The sequence below is a fragment of the Emys orbicularis genome, chromosome 4, assembly GCF_028017835.1.
Source record: "Emys orbicularis isolate rEmyOrb1 chromosome 4, rEmyOrb1.hap1, whole genome shotgun sequence".
NCBI classification, from domain to species: Eukaryota; Metazoa; Chordata; order Testudines; family Emydidae; genus Emys; species Emys orbicularis.
Window position 1 is genome coordinate 29,906,116 of NC_088686.1, and position 19,579 is coordinate 29,925,694.

The window sequence follows — 19,579 nt, forward strand, 5'->3', positions numbered from 1 at the left end:
ACTGCATTATCCTAAATTTTATTTTGAGTAAATTAATCATTCATTATTTCACATGGTAAAAACTAACCACACACACATGCATTCACAAATTAGATCATCTTTATCATACACCAATAGATTTAAAAAACAGATATTTTCTGATATCAATATAGTTATGCTGATTGCATTTTGAAATAGAGAAGCTGACAATAGCTTCATACAATATCTCTCAAGTATTGGCATAAATAGAACTTTTTAGATAGAACTGCATGTTTTTCACAGGCAAATTTTGATAGAAACATTAATACAAACAAATGTTGACAAAGCTAAAGCATGATAGCTTGGAATAACAGTTAATTAAAAACTAGATTCATCATTTTAAAATTATTAGGTAAAGAGAAAATACAATCTGAAATACTAAAAATTAAACAATGTATTTATACAACAAAATTGTCCTATGAAACAAAAGAAATAATTCTGATATTGTTTGGAGGTATTTGCTCTTAACATTTTTGGAAAACTTGTAAAGGATTTGTATAAACTTGAGTTAGTACTTGTAGTGATACTACATCCCAATTCACAGCACAATCTTATTTCAGTTTATGCTTCAAGACAGCTTCTTGGTACTTCTGGATTTTCGTTTAAATTGAGTTTGAAGAGTCTTTAAAAGGTGAAATTAATTTCTCAGTTAATCCCATATACAGAACAATTTCAGCTATTTTTTTCTTCCATAACAAATGGATGTTAGGAACTGCTAAAACCCTAAATAAGTACATTTAAGTAGGACGCTTGCATCCTAAATCCAAGAATCTGAACTACAAAGGCATAATTGAAGAACAAAAACCTTATCTCTTTAGCTGCAGCAGTTAAAGCACATAGCTAAAGTTACATTTCATTAACACTTCACTACAACATTGGAATTCTGCAACCATTACATTATTTATATGGAGTTATTTTACAACTTAGGAATTTGCTTAAAAGATAGGTTTTAACATTGCAAGATGCACTAAGTCTCTCCTGTCCAGTCATCAGATTCCCCAGCTGTAGCTCCAACCTTTGTTATCACAAAATCACTTTGCCTCCAGCAGTCTTTGGTGTGCTTCCTTTTCTGTCAGATGATCTAAGAGTTTGATTTTCTGTTTTTTCTTTATACAAAAGAAGAAACATATGTAAAAATTATTGTTGATATATTCAAGCATTCAGTAATTTCAGTAATATCTTCATATTAAAGTGCCATTATATGAAGCATATCTGATAAGCAGGAGCTACTTGGAAACACGTGTTACAAAAAAAAAAAAAAAAGTCAATTCACTCATAATTTAGGATATATTACATAGTGAGGGGGTACTTTTTAAGTAAGTCTGCTCCAGAACGCTTAAGTTAGGTTGGTAAAATTTGTAACACACCTAGGGAATGATATAGCTAGTGGTTAAAGGTCTCCTGGGTTTTATTTCTGGTTCTGCCACTGATTTCAACATGTGAATTGGGCAAGTCACAACTTATCATTTCCTTTGCTTACCCATCTATAAAATACTACTTGCCAACTTCATAAAAGTGTTGTGAGGCTCAATTCATCAATACATGTAAATCACAGAGACCTTTGGAAGAGCAACACTTAATTTCAGAGCTCTATGCAAACACTGGTTCTTGGTACCCCATCATATCAAAAGGCATTTCTCTCTATCAAAGATATATTTAGGACATTCTAATATATAGACATCAAAATATTCATTTACCCCATTTTATAAGAGGGGAAACAGGGCCCAAACCAACTCCGATTGCCATTGATTTTAATACCGCCATTAACTATAAATGGGAGTAGGATAACATTGATTAGAAAGTTATGTTACCTGCTCAAGGCCATACAGAAAGTCAGTGGCAGAAAGAGGGCAGAAGTCAGGAGCTCCTGACTCCCAGCCTTGTGCTCAACCCACTAAACAAGATGATAGATGCTATATCAAGTTATGTATGCAAACCAATATTATTGTGGGTTCATACACCAATATCTATGGCCTGAAAACTGGTTACTGAGATTTTGGTGAAATCCAGGCCCCCTTGACATCAATGAGAGCTTTGCTATTGACTTCAATGGGCAAGGATTTCACCCCTGCTCTTTAGGAGCCTGATTCTAAACCACTGAGTGCAAAATTCTCATTATCTGTATGCACATGTACTACAGTAAAACAGATTTCTTAAATTGTCGCTCTGTCAGGCCAACATTTTTATTGAATCATCTATAGAGCACAGACAGATATTTACTTTCTTTCCTGTATTTGAAGCAGTTACCATGTTATAGTAAAGTAAGGAAAATGCTTATGCTAAAAGAATATTTATAAAATCCTCAAAAATGAGGGAATACACATATGAAAACAATAAAACTAATCATCATAATAGTATATGATTGGATTCTTACACCATTCCTAACATTTATGATTCAAGTCAATATCTATTCTAGGATGACTCATAATCTAATATTGTCTATTTGCTAGTAACAATCAGATCTACACATGCTTTTCTCTGAAAATTGACTTAAGAGAGGTCTCTTGTGGGCTGAAGCATTTAATTGATGTTCTTTGGGATTCTTCCACTCCAAAATATACTTAAATTCAGAGCCTCATATCTTCAGTGATTAAGACATCATAGATACAAAAGGAGGCATCTTCAGCACAATTCTCAACTCATGTAATTTCTATTGCCTGAAAACTACATAAGGGCCCAATCAAATCACACTATAGTCAATGGGTGTCTTTCTACTAACTACTGTGAGAACTGGATAAGGATTTAAATTAGATTAATTTAAGATGTATAAATTATTCCAAGAATGAGATGGATCATTTTTCTCTATGTTCATCTCTGATGTGGGCCCAAGAGGGAACTGAGCTCCAACATAAGTTTATAAACTTTGCTAATGTAAAGATTTCAACGCAAAATTATGCACCCAAGTACCTCTTGTGGATATTAGAAAGTCCCTTGAAGATTGTGGCTCCATTTACAAATCATAAAAATGATTCACTCATATTTTTGGTCATGCTACCAGTGAACTTCTATTCATTTGCCTCAGAGAGGTTTGTGAAACAATTAAATATAGGTAATTATATAATAATTTATCGAAACAACATGTTAATTTAAAATGAAAAATAAATTAAACAGAAGCATACCCAGTTGTGATTTTTATCTTTAATCTATAGAGACCTTGATCCTTCAGTTACATATATACACAAACATAAAAACAGAGACGTAATTACACACAAAAACTATGCGACCAGAACATTATTAATGTTGCAAAGTCAACCACTCAAAAGTTGGGCATGCTTGTGTATATGTATTGAGAGAAAATCTGATTACTTGATCATATACTATTTTTTCCAATGTGTGACCTCATGCCTTCATTACTGCACACTATTCAAACCCTGCTCTGAAGACTGAACTATTAATTTCCTCATGAGATTTGCTATGGCACTCTTCACTATAATATCTGAATGCTTCACAAACATTAACTGATTTATCTTCACAACCCCTCTTTGAGAGGAGAGAGTATTGTTTTCCTCATTTTACAGATGGGGCGCAGAGAGATTAAGGTAAAAAGTATCCACTAATTTTGGATGCCCAAGTTGAGACATCTAGGACCTGATTTTTTCAGAGCACTTATCATTACATAGCACTTTCTATGTTCAAAACATTGATTTCAGTTGCAGCAGTGAGTACACAGCACTTCGTCAAATCAGACCCCAAAGGGTACGTCTACACTGCAATAAGACACCCACAGCTGGCCTGTGCTAGCTGACTCGGGCTTGTGGGAGGGGCTGTTTAATTGCAGCATAAACATTCTGTCTCAGGCCTGAGCTCTAGGACCTTTCCATCTCGCAGGGTCCTAGACCCCAGGCATCAGCCTGAGCCCAGATGTCTACACTGCAATTAAACAGCCCCGCAGCTAGAGCCCCGCGAGCCTAAGTCAGCTGGCACAGGCGAGCCGTGGGTTATTAATTACAGTGTAGACATACCAATAGTCTCAAGTCAGGCACCCAGAAAATGAGGAACATGTAATTAGTGTCTATCTGTGAAAAGTGTGGTTGAAGAGACTTGCCTGGCATCACACAGGAACTCTGTGGCAGAGGCGGGGATAGAATACAGTTTTCCAGTGCCTTAACTGTGAGACCCACTCCCTTCTCTTCCTGCAGTCCCCCTGCCTTATTTATAAAACCTTCCAGCTTGTGCAACAAATTACGTTAGGGTCCTATAAACAGCCTCCTTCACTGCACAAACCTGATTTACTCCCAGGGACAAGCAACCTTGATTCTGTCACTTCCTAATCTTTTCAGTCCTTCACCTGCAACCTGAATAATGTTTTGAACATAGTTTTGTTTTTGTAATTTCCTAGGTTTAAAAAAAAAACCCTGAAAAAACAGAAATTTCATCATGTGGCATCATGCTGATACCCATATGGGTCATCAGCAGACTTGCTCTTAGCTCAGGTGACCATACCCAGACCTATCATGGCCCATAGCACCCCAGAACCAACTGCAAGGAAATGTTCTGCTCAGTCTTGGGCTAGAGCATGCCAAATGTGGATGGAATCTTTGGGACATTTAGTTGCTTGTGCAAACTATAATTTTTCAAAGGCTTGTAACTTGGCCAAATTTGAGCAGATTTTCACAGGCAAGGAAAAAGGCACATCTCTGACACAAAGACCATGCCCCTTGTCCAATGTCAAGCCCCTGCTCCAACGCATAGGAGCATTAGGGTGTCAAAGAAAAAGGTGGCCAGAATTTTTTAACATGGACAAAACAATGTATCTTCCTCTAATCTCTTTCTCTGAAACAGCTGAACTATTTTGGCTGAAATTAAAATCAGCCTGAGGCACACAGCTAGCATGGAAAATTTTAAGCCAAACAATTAGTCTAGCAAAGTTGTAAGAAACTGAAATCAGGGTTTTATAATGCGAAGTGTCAGAAAACCTTAATAATAGGTGTTTCTGCTAGCTCCACCTATAATAAACAAAACACTTCACTGTGAAGCTGATAGGGTGAGTTGCTACACACACAGAGCATATTTAAGAAGCTTAACTTAACAGCTAGTAATTTGTAAACGTTTGGTGTAGCAGTTGGTTGTGTTGGAAGAGGAGGCAGAATAAATGTCAGTTTTTGTTGCGTGCTAATTGTGGTAATGATAGTGTGTGTTCTTGTGGATGGAGGAGTAGAGGGTATATACTATTAGCTGGCCTTCCTTTTCTTTCATTTCTGTGAATTTGTAGAAATATGTCAAATATAGCAATCCAAAAACTGCTTCGCAATGAAGGGTTTTTTTGTATGCATACACAAAAGTATGAACCATATAATACCACTTCCAGTTAAGAAGATCATTATAATTTCAGGTAACGAAATGACTAGATAAGTCATTTTGTATTTGTAAACTCGAATGAAGACCTCTGAACTAGCAACACATATTTACACATAGCCAATATACAAGGGAATACTGATCAACACACTACTCCCAAAAACAGATAGACACATTGGAAAGACACATTTAAGGAACAGTATGAAAAGACTTGTTCAAAGGGGCAAAATATAGTCCTAAAAATGCTTTTGAGAACCCCAAATCTGGGAATGGAAAATTGCATGCAACAGATATGGACACACACAAAAATAAACCCTGCAATTTTACAGGCTGTTCTGAGTTCCATTTGTAAATAGCTCCCTTAAGGTGCTCATAACTATAATCAATCACTTACAAGCTCATCTTTCGTGAATGACTGTCTTTAGTCCCATTGTTCTTTTGGTCAACTGAGTTAGCTGTATTACGGGAGGAAGTTGCTAGGGGGGCAGTGGAAGAAAAGACAGCATTCCCACTAATATTGGTGGAACGAGTCCGGAATGAATCATCTGAAAGAAAGCAGTAGACAATTATACAGGGAATCAAGTCTGAATGAAACACAGTGACAACACATCTATCAGTAGGCTGAACAGGTGAACAGCATAAAATTGTCCTGTTTACAAAAAAAACTTCGCTAATTTAAAGATTTTTACTAAAAAGTTAATTGTGTGGCGAAGTACTGAAAAATAGCTGATAATTTATAGACTTTTTGAGAAGGTCTACAGAAAATGAATCAATTTTAATATATGAAATGTCTCAGATATTATATATGTCTTATAGGCAGCTTTTTAAAACTGGGTCTCCCTTTCTACATACAAAATTTGTGAATGCAAATAATTGCAAGCACAATTTATGCCATCTAGAGGTCTAATTTCTATTTTTAAAAACACCAGTCAGGGATGTCCAAATGCATGTCTAAGTGTCTACTACTTAAAAAAAATTGTTTTTGGAAAAATGTGCAACACGGAAAAGCAACTAAAAATGAAAAAAGTATATTAAGAATTGGTCAATGCATAAATATGAACATATTTCTCTATTTACTGAGTACTAGGCTGTCTTTTCCATAGGATCCCATCTCTAAATGCTTGCAAATCACTAATCAACAAACGTATATAAAAAAAATTAAAAATTCTAAAAGTACAGCATTAACGGTTTTGGAGAATGAAATCCTCTTGTTTAGACCATGTTCAGGATATAGAGTAGCAGTGCAAGATCACTGTCTTTGTTTAGTCCAGCCTCGAAAAAGCAACACATCCTCTTATTGCCTTTGCATGCAAAAATCCTAAAGTGGAATCAGAACCTAGGAACACCGCAGAAGAGCATATTAATTGGTGCTTAACAAAATGATTTTATTAGCATTTTGGACAGGATGGAGTCAAGCTCCTCTAGGGGCATGGAGGAAAAGTCAGAACTTATTACTTCTAATTAAATTTCAAAGGATCTCAGTGAAAATGGGCAACACAGGTGCCTTCTGAGGAACAAGGTGATCAAATCAAGGAAGAGCATTTGGGTCAATATGAACCATCTTTATTTGGTATTTTTAAATTGTCCGATTAAAATGACTATCAGAGGGAAATCAGTCAGATTTATGCCTGTTTGACTAGTAAGGGGTATTGGAGCAGGCTTAGCTATATCTGACATAACATTTGCAACAGGCAATTCTACCTAGACAGAATTCCAGTGCTGCCAACTCTGAGGATTTTATCTCAAGTGTCACCATTTGGATTTTTTAAAAAGCACCCAACAGCTGGAATCATGTTATTACTTGATAATCTCATATTTGAATTAAAAATTGAAGTTTAGAGCCAATGTGGCTGCAGAGAAAAGCTTGACAACATTAACCTAAAGTTTCCAACACCAGAAGACAAATAAAAAGAACTCTACATTTATCATTTTTAATTCTTATGATTTTTTTTTTATGGTCTGACTCATGATTTTTGAATGCTTGGGGTTGGCAATTCTGGAATTCCTTCTGCAAGAGTTCTGCAAACCTATATTCAGAGAGTAAAATGAAGCAGGTTTAGTATATAGATGTCTCAAATCTTATGTGCCATCGACATTTTTAAACAGTCTAATGTTAACTACACTTAGGTGAACCATTTTTTATTGTATAGCTTTTGTACTGTATAAGCATTTGCCATTGGAAATATCTGTAACTACTATTTTAAAAGATCTTTGGTTTGACCACAATATGAATCAAATTAATGCTTGTCCACTTGTCCATAGCCAGAGTGAAATTTAGACTTAATGTAGTAATGATCTTTAAAGATCATTCCATATCTGGAAACTAAACAAATTAAACTATGCAATCTAAAATAAAAAAGAGATATTTCAAATAATAGAAAACTAATCTTTCCTGGGATTAACCTTGTTAACCATCATTTCTTGTTTTCCCTAGTCCACCAACTATGCAGCTCTCCATCACTGGCTTGTCTACTTCTCTAACCAGTCACTTTGCGCTTTATCTTATGCTGCCCTTTATGCCTGGAACACTCTTCCAGAATTAATTTGTAAAGACCCTATACAATTTTACTTCAAATTCTTCCGAAGTCTCATTTGGGACTACAACAGAACACCAAACTGATAATGGCTAGGGAGGTGGCCAGTAGGGATTATCAATTTTTTTTTTGACTTGCAACCTGATAGTTATCAGATGGCTAGTTTACGTAACCGGGTGTTGCTATCAATGTTCCTCTCCTGCTCTTTTCCTTTTGTCAATTACAGTCCTATTGTTTTAAAGCAGAAAGTCTCTCTTTTAGTAGGTGTTGATACAGTACCTAGTACAATGGAGCCCTGATCTTCTCCAGGGCCTCTAGGAGCTACTTTGATACATATAACAACAACAACACTTACCACTAAATGGTAGCATAGAACCCTTTCCCACTCCTGGTATAGAAGAAGTATATCCTGTTGCAGAACTTTTACTAGAAAAATAATTAGGTGATAAATTACCTATTGCACATTAAACTAAGTAAGTCACAAGCAGTGTTTCTGGGTCTTCAAATGTTTGCCATTTATAAGTCCAGATTTGTATTAAAATGGTATTTTTTCACCCAAATACAAAAAATTCACACCCTTCCCAATTATAGGAAACTGCTGATTTAGGCCATTATTTAACAAGGTACTTAGGCACCAGTGGTGCAAGTAGAAATCATTTCTTGCCAGTATGCTGCACTCATGGGAGGGACACCAAGGGGGGGGCATGTGACCACCTCACCCCCATCCCAGGGCCCCCTTGCTCTCACCGTCCCCTCCTCATGATCCACGTTCATCCCACATTATCTGAGGGGGGGGGGACTCCGTCCTCCTCCCGCTGCACTGGAGACTTTTTCTGTACAGACCCCAGGCAGGAGGACTCAGGAGACGCAGCTGCATGGAAGGGCTGGGCTGGGGGCAGTACAGCTGCGCTGGAGGAGCTGCCAGCATGGGGCTGCTCGGCAGCCCCACATTCTGCTCCTTTCGCCGCTGTGGTTCTCAGGAAATCAGGGCTCTCCGGAACCGCAGCGGTGAAAGGCAGAAGAAAATGGGGCCGCCTGGGGCCCCATGCTGACAGCTCCTCCAGCGCGGCTGCTGTACCACCCTGAACACTGCCCCCAGCGGTTTTACGCAGCCATGTCTCCGGAGTCCTCCTGCCTGGGGTCTGTGCAGCAGCCCCGCCAGAGGACAGGGCTGGGGGGCACGGGCAAGGCTGGGGATGGTACGGCTGTGCCAGAGGAGCTGTCAGTGTGGGGCCGCGCAGTGGCCCCATGTTCTGCTCCTTTCACCACTGCGGTTCCCGGGATAGCCCTGAAGCTCAGTGCTCTCCCGGGAACCGCACCAGCGGCCCCACACCAGCAGCCTCTCTGATGTGGCTACTGTACTGCCCCAGCCCCGCCCCCTCCCCCAGTCCTGTCCTCCGGTGGGGCTGCTGTATAGATCCCAGGCAGGAGGACTCAGGAGACGCAGCTGCATAGAAGGGCTGGGGGTGGGCTACTCCTGTGTGTTTCCGGTATGCCACACCAGCTATAAATATCTTACTGGTATGGTGTACCGGACTGTACTACTGTACTTGCACCACTGTTAGGCACGCACCTAACATTAAGCACATGAGCAGTCCTACTGACTCGTGCTTAAAGTTAGGCATGCACTAAAGAATACTGCTGACCTAGTGCCTTAAGCATTTACTACATCTGTACAGAAGTCTGGCATGTTGTCCATGTAGGGGTATGGCACAATAAAAGGAATAAGGGTGTCTGCATAAGGTGGATAACAATTGCTGCAAAAAGAGTATTCATTGTGCCATTGTCCTGGATGGAAATAGCCAGATGGAAAATATATCCTGAAGTGTTTTGCAAATGAGAGCACAACATAGGAAAAGTGGTGTGATTTGGCCAAAAGCAGGTATGCTATAGGTACAAACCAGTATTAGGTGATAATGGATAATATACCCCATAGGTTATTCAGAGTTCTGAGATGGGACAGGTTATGTCCTGCTTTGCATAACTACAAGATGGTTTAGGGTGTTACACCTTAGAATTCAGGAGTACATTTTGGGGTGTATATTCTCCATGTTTTGGAGAATACATATATATTTTTATAAGGGGTAGCCAGAATTTGACCTTAAGAGTGGAATCCATTCCAAGAAAACATACTTAGAACACTTGTCTATGTTGCCATATTTTGGATGCAGTGCTTGAGTACTGAAAGACTGGCTTCGAACCAACTTAGATTTCTTCCCTTCTTTGCCTGAAACAAATAAGCAGCAAATACATTTAAAGTGCAGAAATTATTGCAATTTGTCTTTTATCAGTAGTAAGAATGTCTATTTACATTACTTTTTCTCAGTCTAAGCTAATTAAAGGAGCTGGAAGATAATATAGCAATAAATCTCATTTATATCACCCATCATAAACTACTAAACAACAATCAAGAAAATATTTAAGTGTAAAAAGACCACGTGTTCTCTAACTGCAATGCTTTCTTATGTGCACAACAGGTGAAAGGCTGGCCCCAGGGGAATCAATGGTATCTTTGTCTGTTTTCAAACTTACACAGGAGAGATACAAGTATCCTAGAAAATTTTTAAAGAGTTGTTTCTTACTTGTTGATGCACTTGAAGAGCTTCCAGAAACAGAAAGAGATATACTTTTTGACAAAGTTGATGATGTTTTACTGTCTCTACCTAAAACAAAGTTTATCGTAAATACTGCACTCTGATAAATAGCCTTACTTTACATAAAGATGTAAAATATTATATATAACTCTGGTATGATGCTGGGTGAAATAGTAATAATACTATAATAGTATGATAGTGGCACCTTAGAAATAAGAGGCAGACAGACAATTATACTACTACCTTCTTAGCAGAAAACATGGTATTGGACATGTATTTTATTAATGAAAATCAATACTATGCTATGTAACACACCAAAACCATTTTTTATAAATCACCCTTTTTTAAGAAAAGCATGACAAAACAACAAGAGTTCGTTACTAAGTTAAACACCCACCATCATGTTTCCTAAAACAATACTATATTAACTTCATTTACCAAGAATCACCCCCCTAAAATAAAAACAAGAACCCACAAAAACAAAAAACTTACGCTTCTTTTCGAATATTTTATCACTGATACTGGTAGACCTTCCCTCATTCTGCTGCTTCTCTTTTTCTAATTGTTCCTATTATGGAAACAATTTCATAAGAATGAGAATTTCCACTCCACACAGGTTGAAGACCTCCTGTAAATGAGCATGCTCCCAACCCACCAACCTACAAATTAATTTCTTCTCTCAATTATTTGAACATAGTCCCCCTCTATCAATAACACTGTCATGTGTTCACTAATGAATATCGGCTGGAACCCAGTAAAAACTCTGAATGATCTAGTGTGCTTTTACTGTAGTAGAGATCATAACAAAAGAGTAGGGTAACACAACGTAAAGTTGACTCAGGAAATTTGGTCTTAATGTTCCCCTCCATGAAAAATGGTAATTAATTTATGCTCAGTATGTTGGTTTTGACAATGTATTGTTTTCTTTTAAAAACACATTTCTTGAAACAAAACAAAAACAAACAAAACAAAATAATTCCTCATACATGACTTTGCACAAGCTAAGTGCGACGTTTAAAGTATACCTGCTTTTGAATTAACCAAGCAGAGGAAGGGCTCTGAACAATTTCTTAACAGATGAAAATTACTATTTATTCAGATTCTTACAACTCAAAAGCTTCTTGATTTTTATTAAACTATCTCAAAAAGATGCTTGTAGGCCGAGATCAAGCAAGAGAAATGTTAGCCAGAAAGATGAGAAGCTGTAACACAGAAATTGGGTGTTTAAAATGGAAATGCTGTATCTATTGTGCAATGTGGCTACTATGATTCTAGACTACATATGGAATTTAAAGGTCTGGCTAATGAACAGCATGAAGATACAAAATCAACATAGATGGACAATATTTAAATCCAAACTGATATAACCAATGTATTTTTTCAAGCTTTATGCTTTCTCTAAAATTAGCATCTACAGTATTTACTGGAGTTAATAAGCCTCTATTGAAAACAAGGTATTTGAACCAAATATAATAATTTCTCATATTTTACTAAACTCATTTTCACATCTGTACTATTAGCTAGTTTTATAACAGATAGTACACATAATTATAGATCTATGCATGAAATATCATTTCAGTCAAATTATTTCTAGTAACTTCTTCAGTGTGCTTGGTGCTTTCCAAACAGAGTAAGCATGATCCCTCCCCCTCCAAGCTACGTAACATTATCTTTGCTTTCCTGTACCACATCTCATAATACACACACCAACTGAACCTAGAAAGGTCTATTTTTTTCTTTGATTTAGAGTTCTAGTTACTATCCACACAAAAAAACTTCATTAAATCATGGTCAAGATTGTTCAAGTGTAGTTCCAATTAACTAAATAATTGAAATCAAGAAAATCACCAATTTATGCACCATTAACAACCAGATTAGTTCATACTGACCAGATGTACTCACACTCCTCATGCAACCACACACCGAACACATCAAGTTCCTCAAAACCATGCTCGAACACACAACTTAATTCCAGCCTCAGTGAGACTGAGACATTTCACCATCATCTCATATTTTTACTATACTAATGTAGAATGTGTTACTTCTAACTAAAATGTTCTGAGGCTGGAGTTAAGCTTGAGCAATTGGATACATGCAATGCCTTTGAGGGGAGTGTGAGGCTCTGGCTTGGGGCCAGTTGGAGGTGCCAGGATATGCCTGCGGTGGGAATATGGGACTGCTGAGGTGTGTTTCAGGTAAGACACTACAGGACTCTGGCAGGGGACAACCAGGAGGTGTGGGAGTCTCAGTGGGGAGAGGTGCATTAGGGACGCGGGTGAGGACATACAAGTGTGGGGTTGTGGCAGTAGAGGGTATGGGGCTCCGACAGAGGTAGGTGTGGTCAGGAGCATGCAGCATAGCCCCACCAGGCCCAGGCCAAGCTAACATGAGCATGCTATAAAGGGGAAGCATGATAGGGAAGCTCAGGGAGTCTGAATTAGTCCCAATCCACAAGCACCTGTGCCCAAGCCAGCTCCTACTTCCCTGTTCCAAATGCAAGAAATCTGGGTAGAGGTGGGCACTGGGACTGAACTGAGTATAGAACTGCAAAGCAGGGGTGGGAAGTCAGCTCAGAAATTAGTCGGATAAGCCCCTTAGGCATTCCTGCCCAGGCACTGATCCAATCTCACCCCTTGACTGAGCTCACAAGACAGCCTTGCTACCTAGATCTGGCTGGAGCTTGAGATCAGCATAGGAAGTTGAGCAGGGCAGAGAGGCTGCCTAAGGTGTTGGTGAATGGAGCTTGAGCTGGGGATGCCAGTGCCCAGCACAAGAGGCTCAGTGGTGTCTGCAGAGAACAAAGAAGGTCAGGTATGAGGGCTCTGTAGCAGTGTTGGAAGGACAAGGTAGTATTTCCAGGTCAGTGTTGAACCTGTGATGGCTCGTTTGAGAGGAGTCCTGCCACTGTGAACAAGAGGTGGTGTGCTAAAGCAGGCAATCCTCCTCCAAAACCTATTAGGCCCTCAGCTCTCACACACCAGACAGGTCAGGGAGCAACTGGCACCTGCCTACATTACAATTAAAAACCCATGGCTTACCCAGGCCAGCTAACTCAGGCTTGCAGGGCTCAGGTTAAGGGCCTGTTGAAATTGCAGTGTAGGCTTCCGTGCTTGGGCTGGAGCCAGGGCACTATGACCCTGTGAGGTGGAAGGATCCAAAAGCTTGGGCTGCAGCTTGAGTCTAAACATCTACACTGAAGTGACACAGGCCTGCAGCCTGAGCCCCATGGGTCAGCTGTGGGTTTTTATTTGCAGTATAGACATACCCTCATTGCAGTGTAGGCATACGGAGAGCTGACTGGCTGGAGTGTGAGCATCCAGGGATATGGTAGACTACCCGGGGGAGTGCCAGCTGCAGAGTTCTGCCAGGTTTACAGCTCCAGTGAACCACAGTAGATTCAGAAGCCAGAGCGGCAGGGAAGCAATAGCATTTATCTGCCTTCTTTTCCAACACTGAGTGGCTCCTGAGTGCCTCCTAGCCCCTTGTGCTCCATGCAACCCACACTGAGCCTCCCCCCTGCCGGGCTGCAGCTGTCACTGGCTCCAACCCCTTCTTTCTTATTAAGAAAGCCTACAGCAGATACACAGCCTCCTTTGGCTTTCTTGGCACACAAGAAAAGTTATGACATTAGCTTTTTTGCATACTGAAGCTGAGTGCGAATTTTGAAGTATTTAGATCATTACATTACAAAAGTCTGCCAAAACATGAGGCTCTCTTGGAAAATTTCATAAAGGAGTGTTGTTAAAGTGCTTAAAATTTTTTAAGCTACAGGGCATTCAAGTGTGAAATTTCTCCAAAAATTCAGTCTCCTAACTGACATTGTGTAATATAGGTAATAATTAGAGGGAGGTTTATGTTGTTTTTAGGGATTTAACCCTACTTTACAATTGAAAAGGAAACTATGTAGACCCCAGTGCACCTCCATAATACACACTTCACTACACCCATACCCTGGAGTCACCTTCCCACAGCATACATTAATATTTAGCTTTAAGTATGAAACTATGGCTGGCATATTATATTAAAAAACATACCATTTCCAACAGGAGCTGTTCTTCTCTTTCTTTCTCTTGATCCAACAAATCATTTTCATAAAACCTTTTCTGAAACTGATTAAAGTTTAAAATAAAACAAAACAGTAATAGAAATAACGATATATCATGCCATACATTTTTAACTCTCACTTGCAAGTGTAAAAGTTGGAAGGCACTTACAGCATCCACAGAGATTTCCATTCTGTCCAATTCTAACACCGTCTATAAAAAAAGAAGTTAAAATAATATTTTTACCCTAAGCTGTCCAATAACTCCAAGAACATGCTAAGTTTTAGCTTAAAGGGAAACTTGTCATGGTAGAAAAGCTTAAAATACTGACATTCAATACCTTCATAGAATCATAGAAGATTAGGGTTGGAAGAGACCTCAGGAAGTCATCTAGTCCAACCCTCTGCTCAAAGCAGGACCAACCCCAACTAAATCATCCCAGCCAGGGCTTTGTCATGCCTGGCCTTAAAAACCTCTAAGGATGGAAATTCCACCACCTCCCTAGGTAACCCATTCGAGTGCTTCACCACCCTCCTAGTGAAATAATTTTTCCTAATATCCAACCTAGACCTCCCCCACTGCAACCTGAAACCATTTCTCCTTGTTCTGTCATCTGCCACCACTGAGAACAACCTAGCTCCATCCTCTTTGGAACCCCCCTTCAGGTAGTTGAAGGCTGCTAACAAATCCCCCCTCACTCTTCTCTTCTGCAGATTAAATAAGACCAGTTCCCTCAGCCTCTCCTCATAAGTCATGTGCACCAGCCCCCTAATAATTTTCGTTGCCCTCCGCTGGACTCTCTCCAATTTGTCTACATCCTTTCTGTAGTGGGGGGACCAAAACTGAATGCAATACTCCAGATGTGGCCTCACCAGTGCCAAATAGAGGGGAATAATCACTTCCCTTGATCTGCTGGCAATGCTCCTACTAATGCAGCCAATATGTCGTTAGCCTTCTTGGCAACCCTATCCCTACCCTCCAGCATATCTACCTCTCCCCACAGCTTAGTGTCATCTGCGAACTTGCTGAAGGTGCAATCCATCCCACCATCCAGATCATTAATGAAGATGTTGAACAAAACCGGCCCCAGGACTGACCCCTGGGGCACGCCGCTTGATACTTGCTGCCAACTAGACATCGAGCCGTTGATCACTACCCAACAATCTAGCCAGCTGTCTATCCACCTTATAGTCATTTCATCCAATGAATACTTTTTTAACTTGCTGGCAAGAATACTGTGGGAGACTGTAACAAAAGCTTTGCTAAAGTCAAAGTATATCATGTCCACCGCTTTCCCCATATCCACAGAGCCAGTTATCTCATCATAGAAGGCAATCAGGTTGGTCAGGCATGACTTGCCCTTGGTGAATCCATGATGACTGTTCCTGATCACCTTCCTCTCCTCCAAGTGCTTCAAAATGGATTCCTTGAGGACCTGCTCCATGATTTTTCCAGGGACTGAGGTGAGGCTGACTGGTCTGTAGTTCCCCGGATTCTCCTTCCCTTTTTTAAAGATGGGCACTATATTTGCCTTTTTCCAAACATCCAGGGCCTCCCCAAATCGCCACGAGTTTTCAAAGATAATGGCCAATGGCTCTGCGATCACATCAGCCAACTCCCTCAGCACCCTCAGATGCATTAGATCTGGGCCCACGGACTTGTGCATGTCTAGCTTTTCTAAATAGTCCTTAACCTGTTCTTTCACCACTGAGGGCTGCTCACCTCCTCCCCATACTGTGCTGCCCAGTGCAGCAGTCTGGGAGCTGACCTTGTCTGTGAAGACCGAGGCAAAAAAAGCATTGACTACTTCAGCTTTTTCCACATCATCTGTCACTAGGTTGCCTCTCCCATTCAGTAAGGGTCCCACATTTTCCCTGACCTCCCTCTTGTTGCTAACATACCTTAATAGGGGTCCCATTTGTAAGGATTTTTTTAAAACTGAAGAAACATTATTGTATTGTTGAGAACATAAGAATGACCATACTGGGTCAGACCAATGGTCTGTATCCTATATCCTGTCTTTTGACAGTGTCCTGTGCCAGACACTTCAGAGGGAATGAACAGAATGAGGCAAATATTGAGTGATCCATCCCCTGTCATTCAGTTCCAACTTCTGGGAGTTACATGTTTAGGGAAACCCAGAGCATGGATTTGTGTGCCTAACCATCTTGACTAATAGCCAAGTTGATGGACCCATAGTTGATGTAAGCATCCTCCATGAGCTTATATAACAACCCATCTGCTGAGAAGTTAATGCTGCAATCAGAAAATACTCAGAGAGGTCTGTTTTCTCACCAAATCCCACTCTGATTCACAAAGGAAGGGCTAAATTGTGCCATTTATATATGATCTAAAGTTAGCTACACTGTGCTAAAGTGAGGGCATGAGAGTAATGCAGACACTGTCAATATCTCTTGGGGCTCCCCTGTTAAACTAGGAGTGGGGGAGAGGTAGAGTAATTTGTGATGACCCCCAGCCTTTTATGGGATGTAGCATACTCATTCTGCTGGCTGACGTATATGAGGAGGCAAAGCTATATTTAATCTATACCCCGCCCACACACTCTTAGGAGGAAACAGCTGGCATGCATCCATAAAGACTGCAATCCAGGTAGTCCTAAACTGGCTGCACTGGGAGAAGAGGCCATTTTTACTTCCCACCTCTTTCCTGAGTGGCTGTGTTGGGAATAAGTACAATCTAGCACTAAGAAAATGCATCTTGTCACTAAAGGATAGAAACAATTGCAAAACATTTATACTTCAAGGATTCTTGCTTATTTTTACCAATGTGAACCTTTCTTCCCATACCTGTATTCATACTGCTACCCTTGGAGCAGGCTGAGACAATCACTAAACAAGAAAGCCTGACTCACAGTGTCAAGCAGTTGACTGTATTTTAAGAAACCAAGAAAATATCTCCTTGTCTTAAATTCAGCAGAATATAATATCTTTCAATCTGACATTTTCTCTGATTCCAATTGTTCAAACTGACAAAAAGGATAACAGAGTCCTTGACCTCCTATCCCAACCTCAAGAGCAAAGACTGAAGCCAGGACATCAATAGTCTTAATTTACAGTGACAGCTGCAACATAAAATGTTCCTTGATTAGAAAAATACTTACTCGTTTTACAATAGTCAAGACATCTTTATCTTTTTCCTGACACAGAAGTTTTCTTATACACAACTCTAACTGCTGAAGTAAATGTTTGTCCGTGGGAACCTTCAGGGTAGATTTCACTTTTGGCAACAAATAGCAAAGCTTCATTCTGTAAGAAAAGGAATTCATATTTAACTTCCAATGCAGATAGTGAGCAAATACTTGGTTCCATTGTTTAATAAAAGCAGTAGCCAATTTGACTCCACTTCATATCTGCTTTTATTTTCCAGCCTAACTCTAAACTTGATTTTTATGAAGTCCTTTGACTAGGTAAGAATGAAAAGCAAAGCTGAAGAATGTGAAAAGCAACACTTAAAATGTAAGTTATTTCCAGTCCCAGGGTAAAATTTTCAAAGGCACCTAAGTGACTTCAGAGCCGGAGTCCTATTTTCAAAAAAGGGACTTAGGGACAGATTTTTAAAAGTATTTAGGCACCTAAAGGTCTAGATAGGTGCCTGGTGGGATTCTCAAAAGCATGCAGGTGCTGCACTCCCTTAAGTGTCTGGTTCTTTGGCATCTTGGAGCCTGAGTCTCATTGAAAGTCCATGAGATTTAGACTCTTAAGTGCCTAAGTCCCTTTTGAAAATAGGACTTTAGACACTTTTCGAAATGTTACTCTTGGTCTCTGGTCTTCCAGGCTACTGCAGGAGAGGAAGTGCTCTATATTGTGACACTGCTAGATGATTTAGTCTAAACAAACTCTCCCTGACCTGAAGATGAATGATCACATGAAAGGGCTACCGGGTGGAGGTAAGGCTGAAGGGGAGGAGACCCTCTAAAGAATTCAGGGTAAATCTGGATGGGATAATGAAATGTGGCTGCACTTCTGACTCCTAGCAGTTTTGCAGGTGCTCACACTGAAATGATAAAGTTGTCACTGCCTGATACAATATCACTGAACATTCAAAATTCTATAAAGTATTTAATAGGCTTTCCAGTACTGTTCTCCATAATGGCTTACTATACTGCATGAAACTGTTAATATCTTTCTAAAATAACTCAATTTTACACAGTAGAAAATGCCTGCAGAGACTCTTTAAAAAAAGAGTTTTATTGTAATGGAATCATATACACAAAGCTGTACCTTGTCAGCTATGAAACTAAATTTTTGAGGCCATTTTCTCAAAACAGCAAATTAAACATTTTTCAGTTTTCTTCAATGATTCTCTGATTTCATAATATAAATTCAGTTTGATTAAAGAAATAAATATAAATACAGGAAGCAAAATGTCCTTATTTTCAAACACATCTTCGGATATAGAAAACTAATATATTTACAACCCTGAAAGCATTTTCTATAATGCCATCAGTACAAAAATAGTATACTATATTATTACAAAATGTGGAATCTGAAACACTGTGTACGTACTGAAATATAAGAGTAGAAATATAAAAAATGCTGTATCGGATCTGGTCAATGGGCGATTGGAATGGCCAGTGCCAGATGTTTGAGAGAAAGTTAAAATAAACCCCAAGAAGAAAATTATGGAATAAGATGTCCACAGAGGAAGTTTTTACTTAACCCCACCAGTTAGTAGCTGATTTATGCCAGGATATATGAGGTTTTAAATCACTGTTTATATGAGGTTTTAAATCACTGTTTATTTTTAGCATACTGATACAACTGTGGATGCTCTCAATATCCATATTCACTTTATGAATCCTGCTAAGCTTTTGGCCATGCTGATAACTTGTGACAATGGCTACTGATGCATTCTGTAAAATGCATTTCCTTTTTATCAGTGGTAAATTTGTCGCATTTTAATTCCACTGAATATCCCTTTGTTCTTGTATTAGTGGTAAGAGTAAACAGAAGATCCACTACCTTCACTATACCATTCTCATGCAAAAACTATATTAAAAGAATATTAAGGTTGCAAAGTGAAATACTCTAAAGTTTGGACATGACAAAGATAAGGCTGTTTGTGCAACCTTAAC

At 39.3% G+C, this 19,579-nt stretch overlaps 1 protein-coding gene across 1 annotated transcript in view; it reads right to left on the bottom strand.

Moving 5' to 3' along the window:
• Positions 1-1,099: 1,099 nt before the first annotated feature.
• Positions 1,100-19,579, bottom strand: part of PPP4R4 (protein phosphatase 4 regulatory subunit 4) — a 115,690-nt gene continuing 97,210 nt past the window's right edge. The window contains exons 17-25 of the mRNA XM_065403997.1: positions 17,606-17,750; positions 14,656-14,697; positions 14,476-14,550; positions 10,934-11,009; positions 10,430-10,510; positions 9,981-10,074; positions 8,203-8,273; positions 5,708-5,858; positions 1,100-1,124 (exon numbers count right to left, since the gene is read on the bottom strand). Of these exons, the coding sequence (XP_065260069.1) occupies positions 1,100-1,124; positions 5,708-5,858; positions 8,203-8,273; positions 9,981-10,074; positions 10,430-10,510; positions 10,934-11,009; positions 14,476-14,550; positions 14,656-14,697; positions 17,606-17,750 (760 nt within the window). The remainder of the gene's footprint in view (positions 1,125-5,707; positions 5,859-8,202; positions 8,274-9,980; positions 10,075-10,429; positions 10,511-10,933; positions 11,010-14,475; positions 14,551-14,655; positions 14,698-17,605; positions 17,751-19,579) is intronic.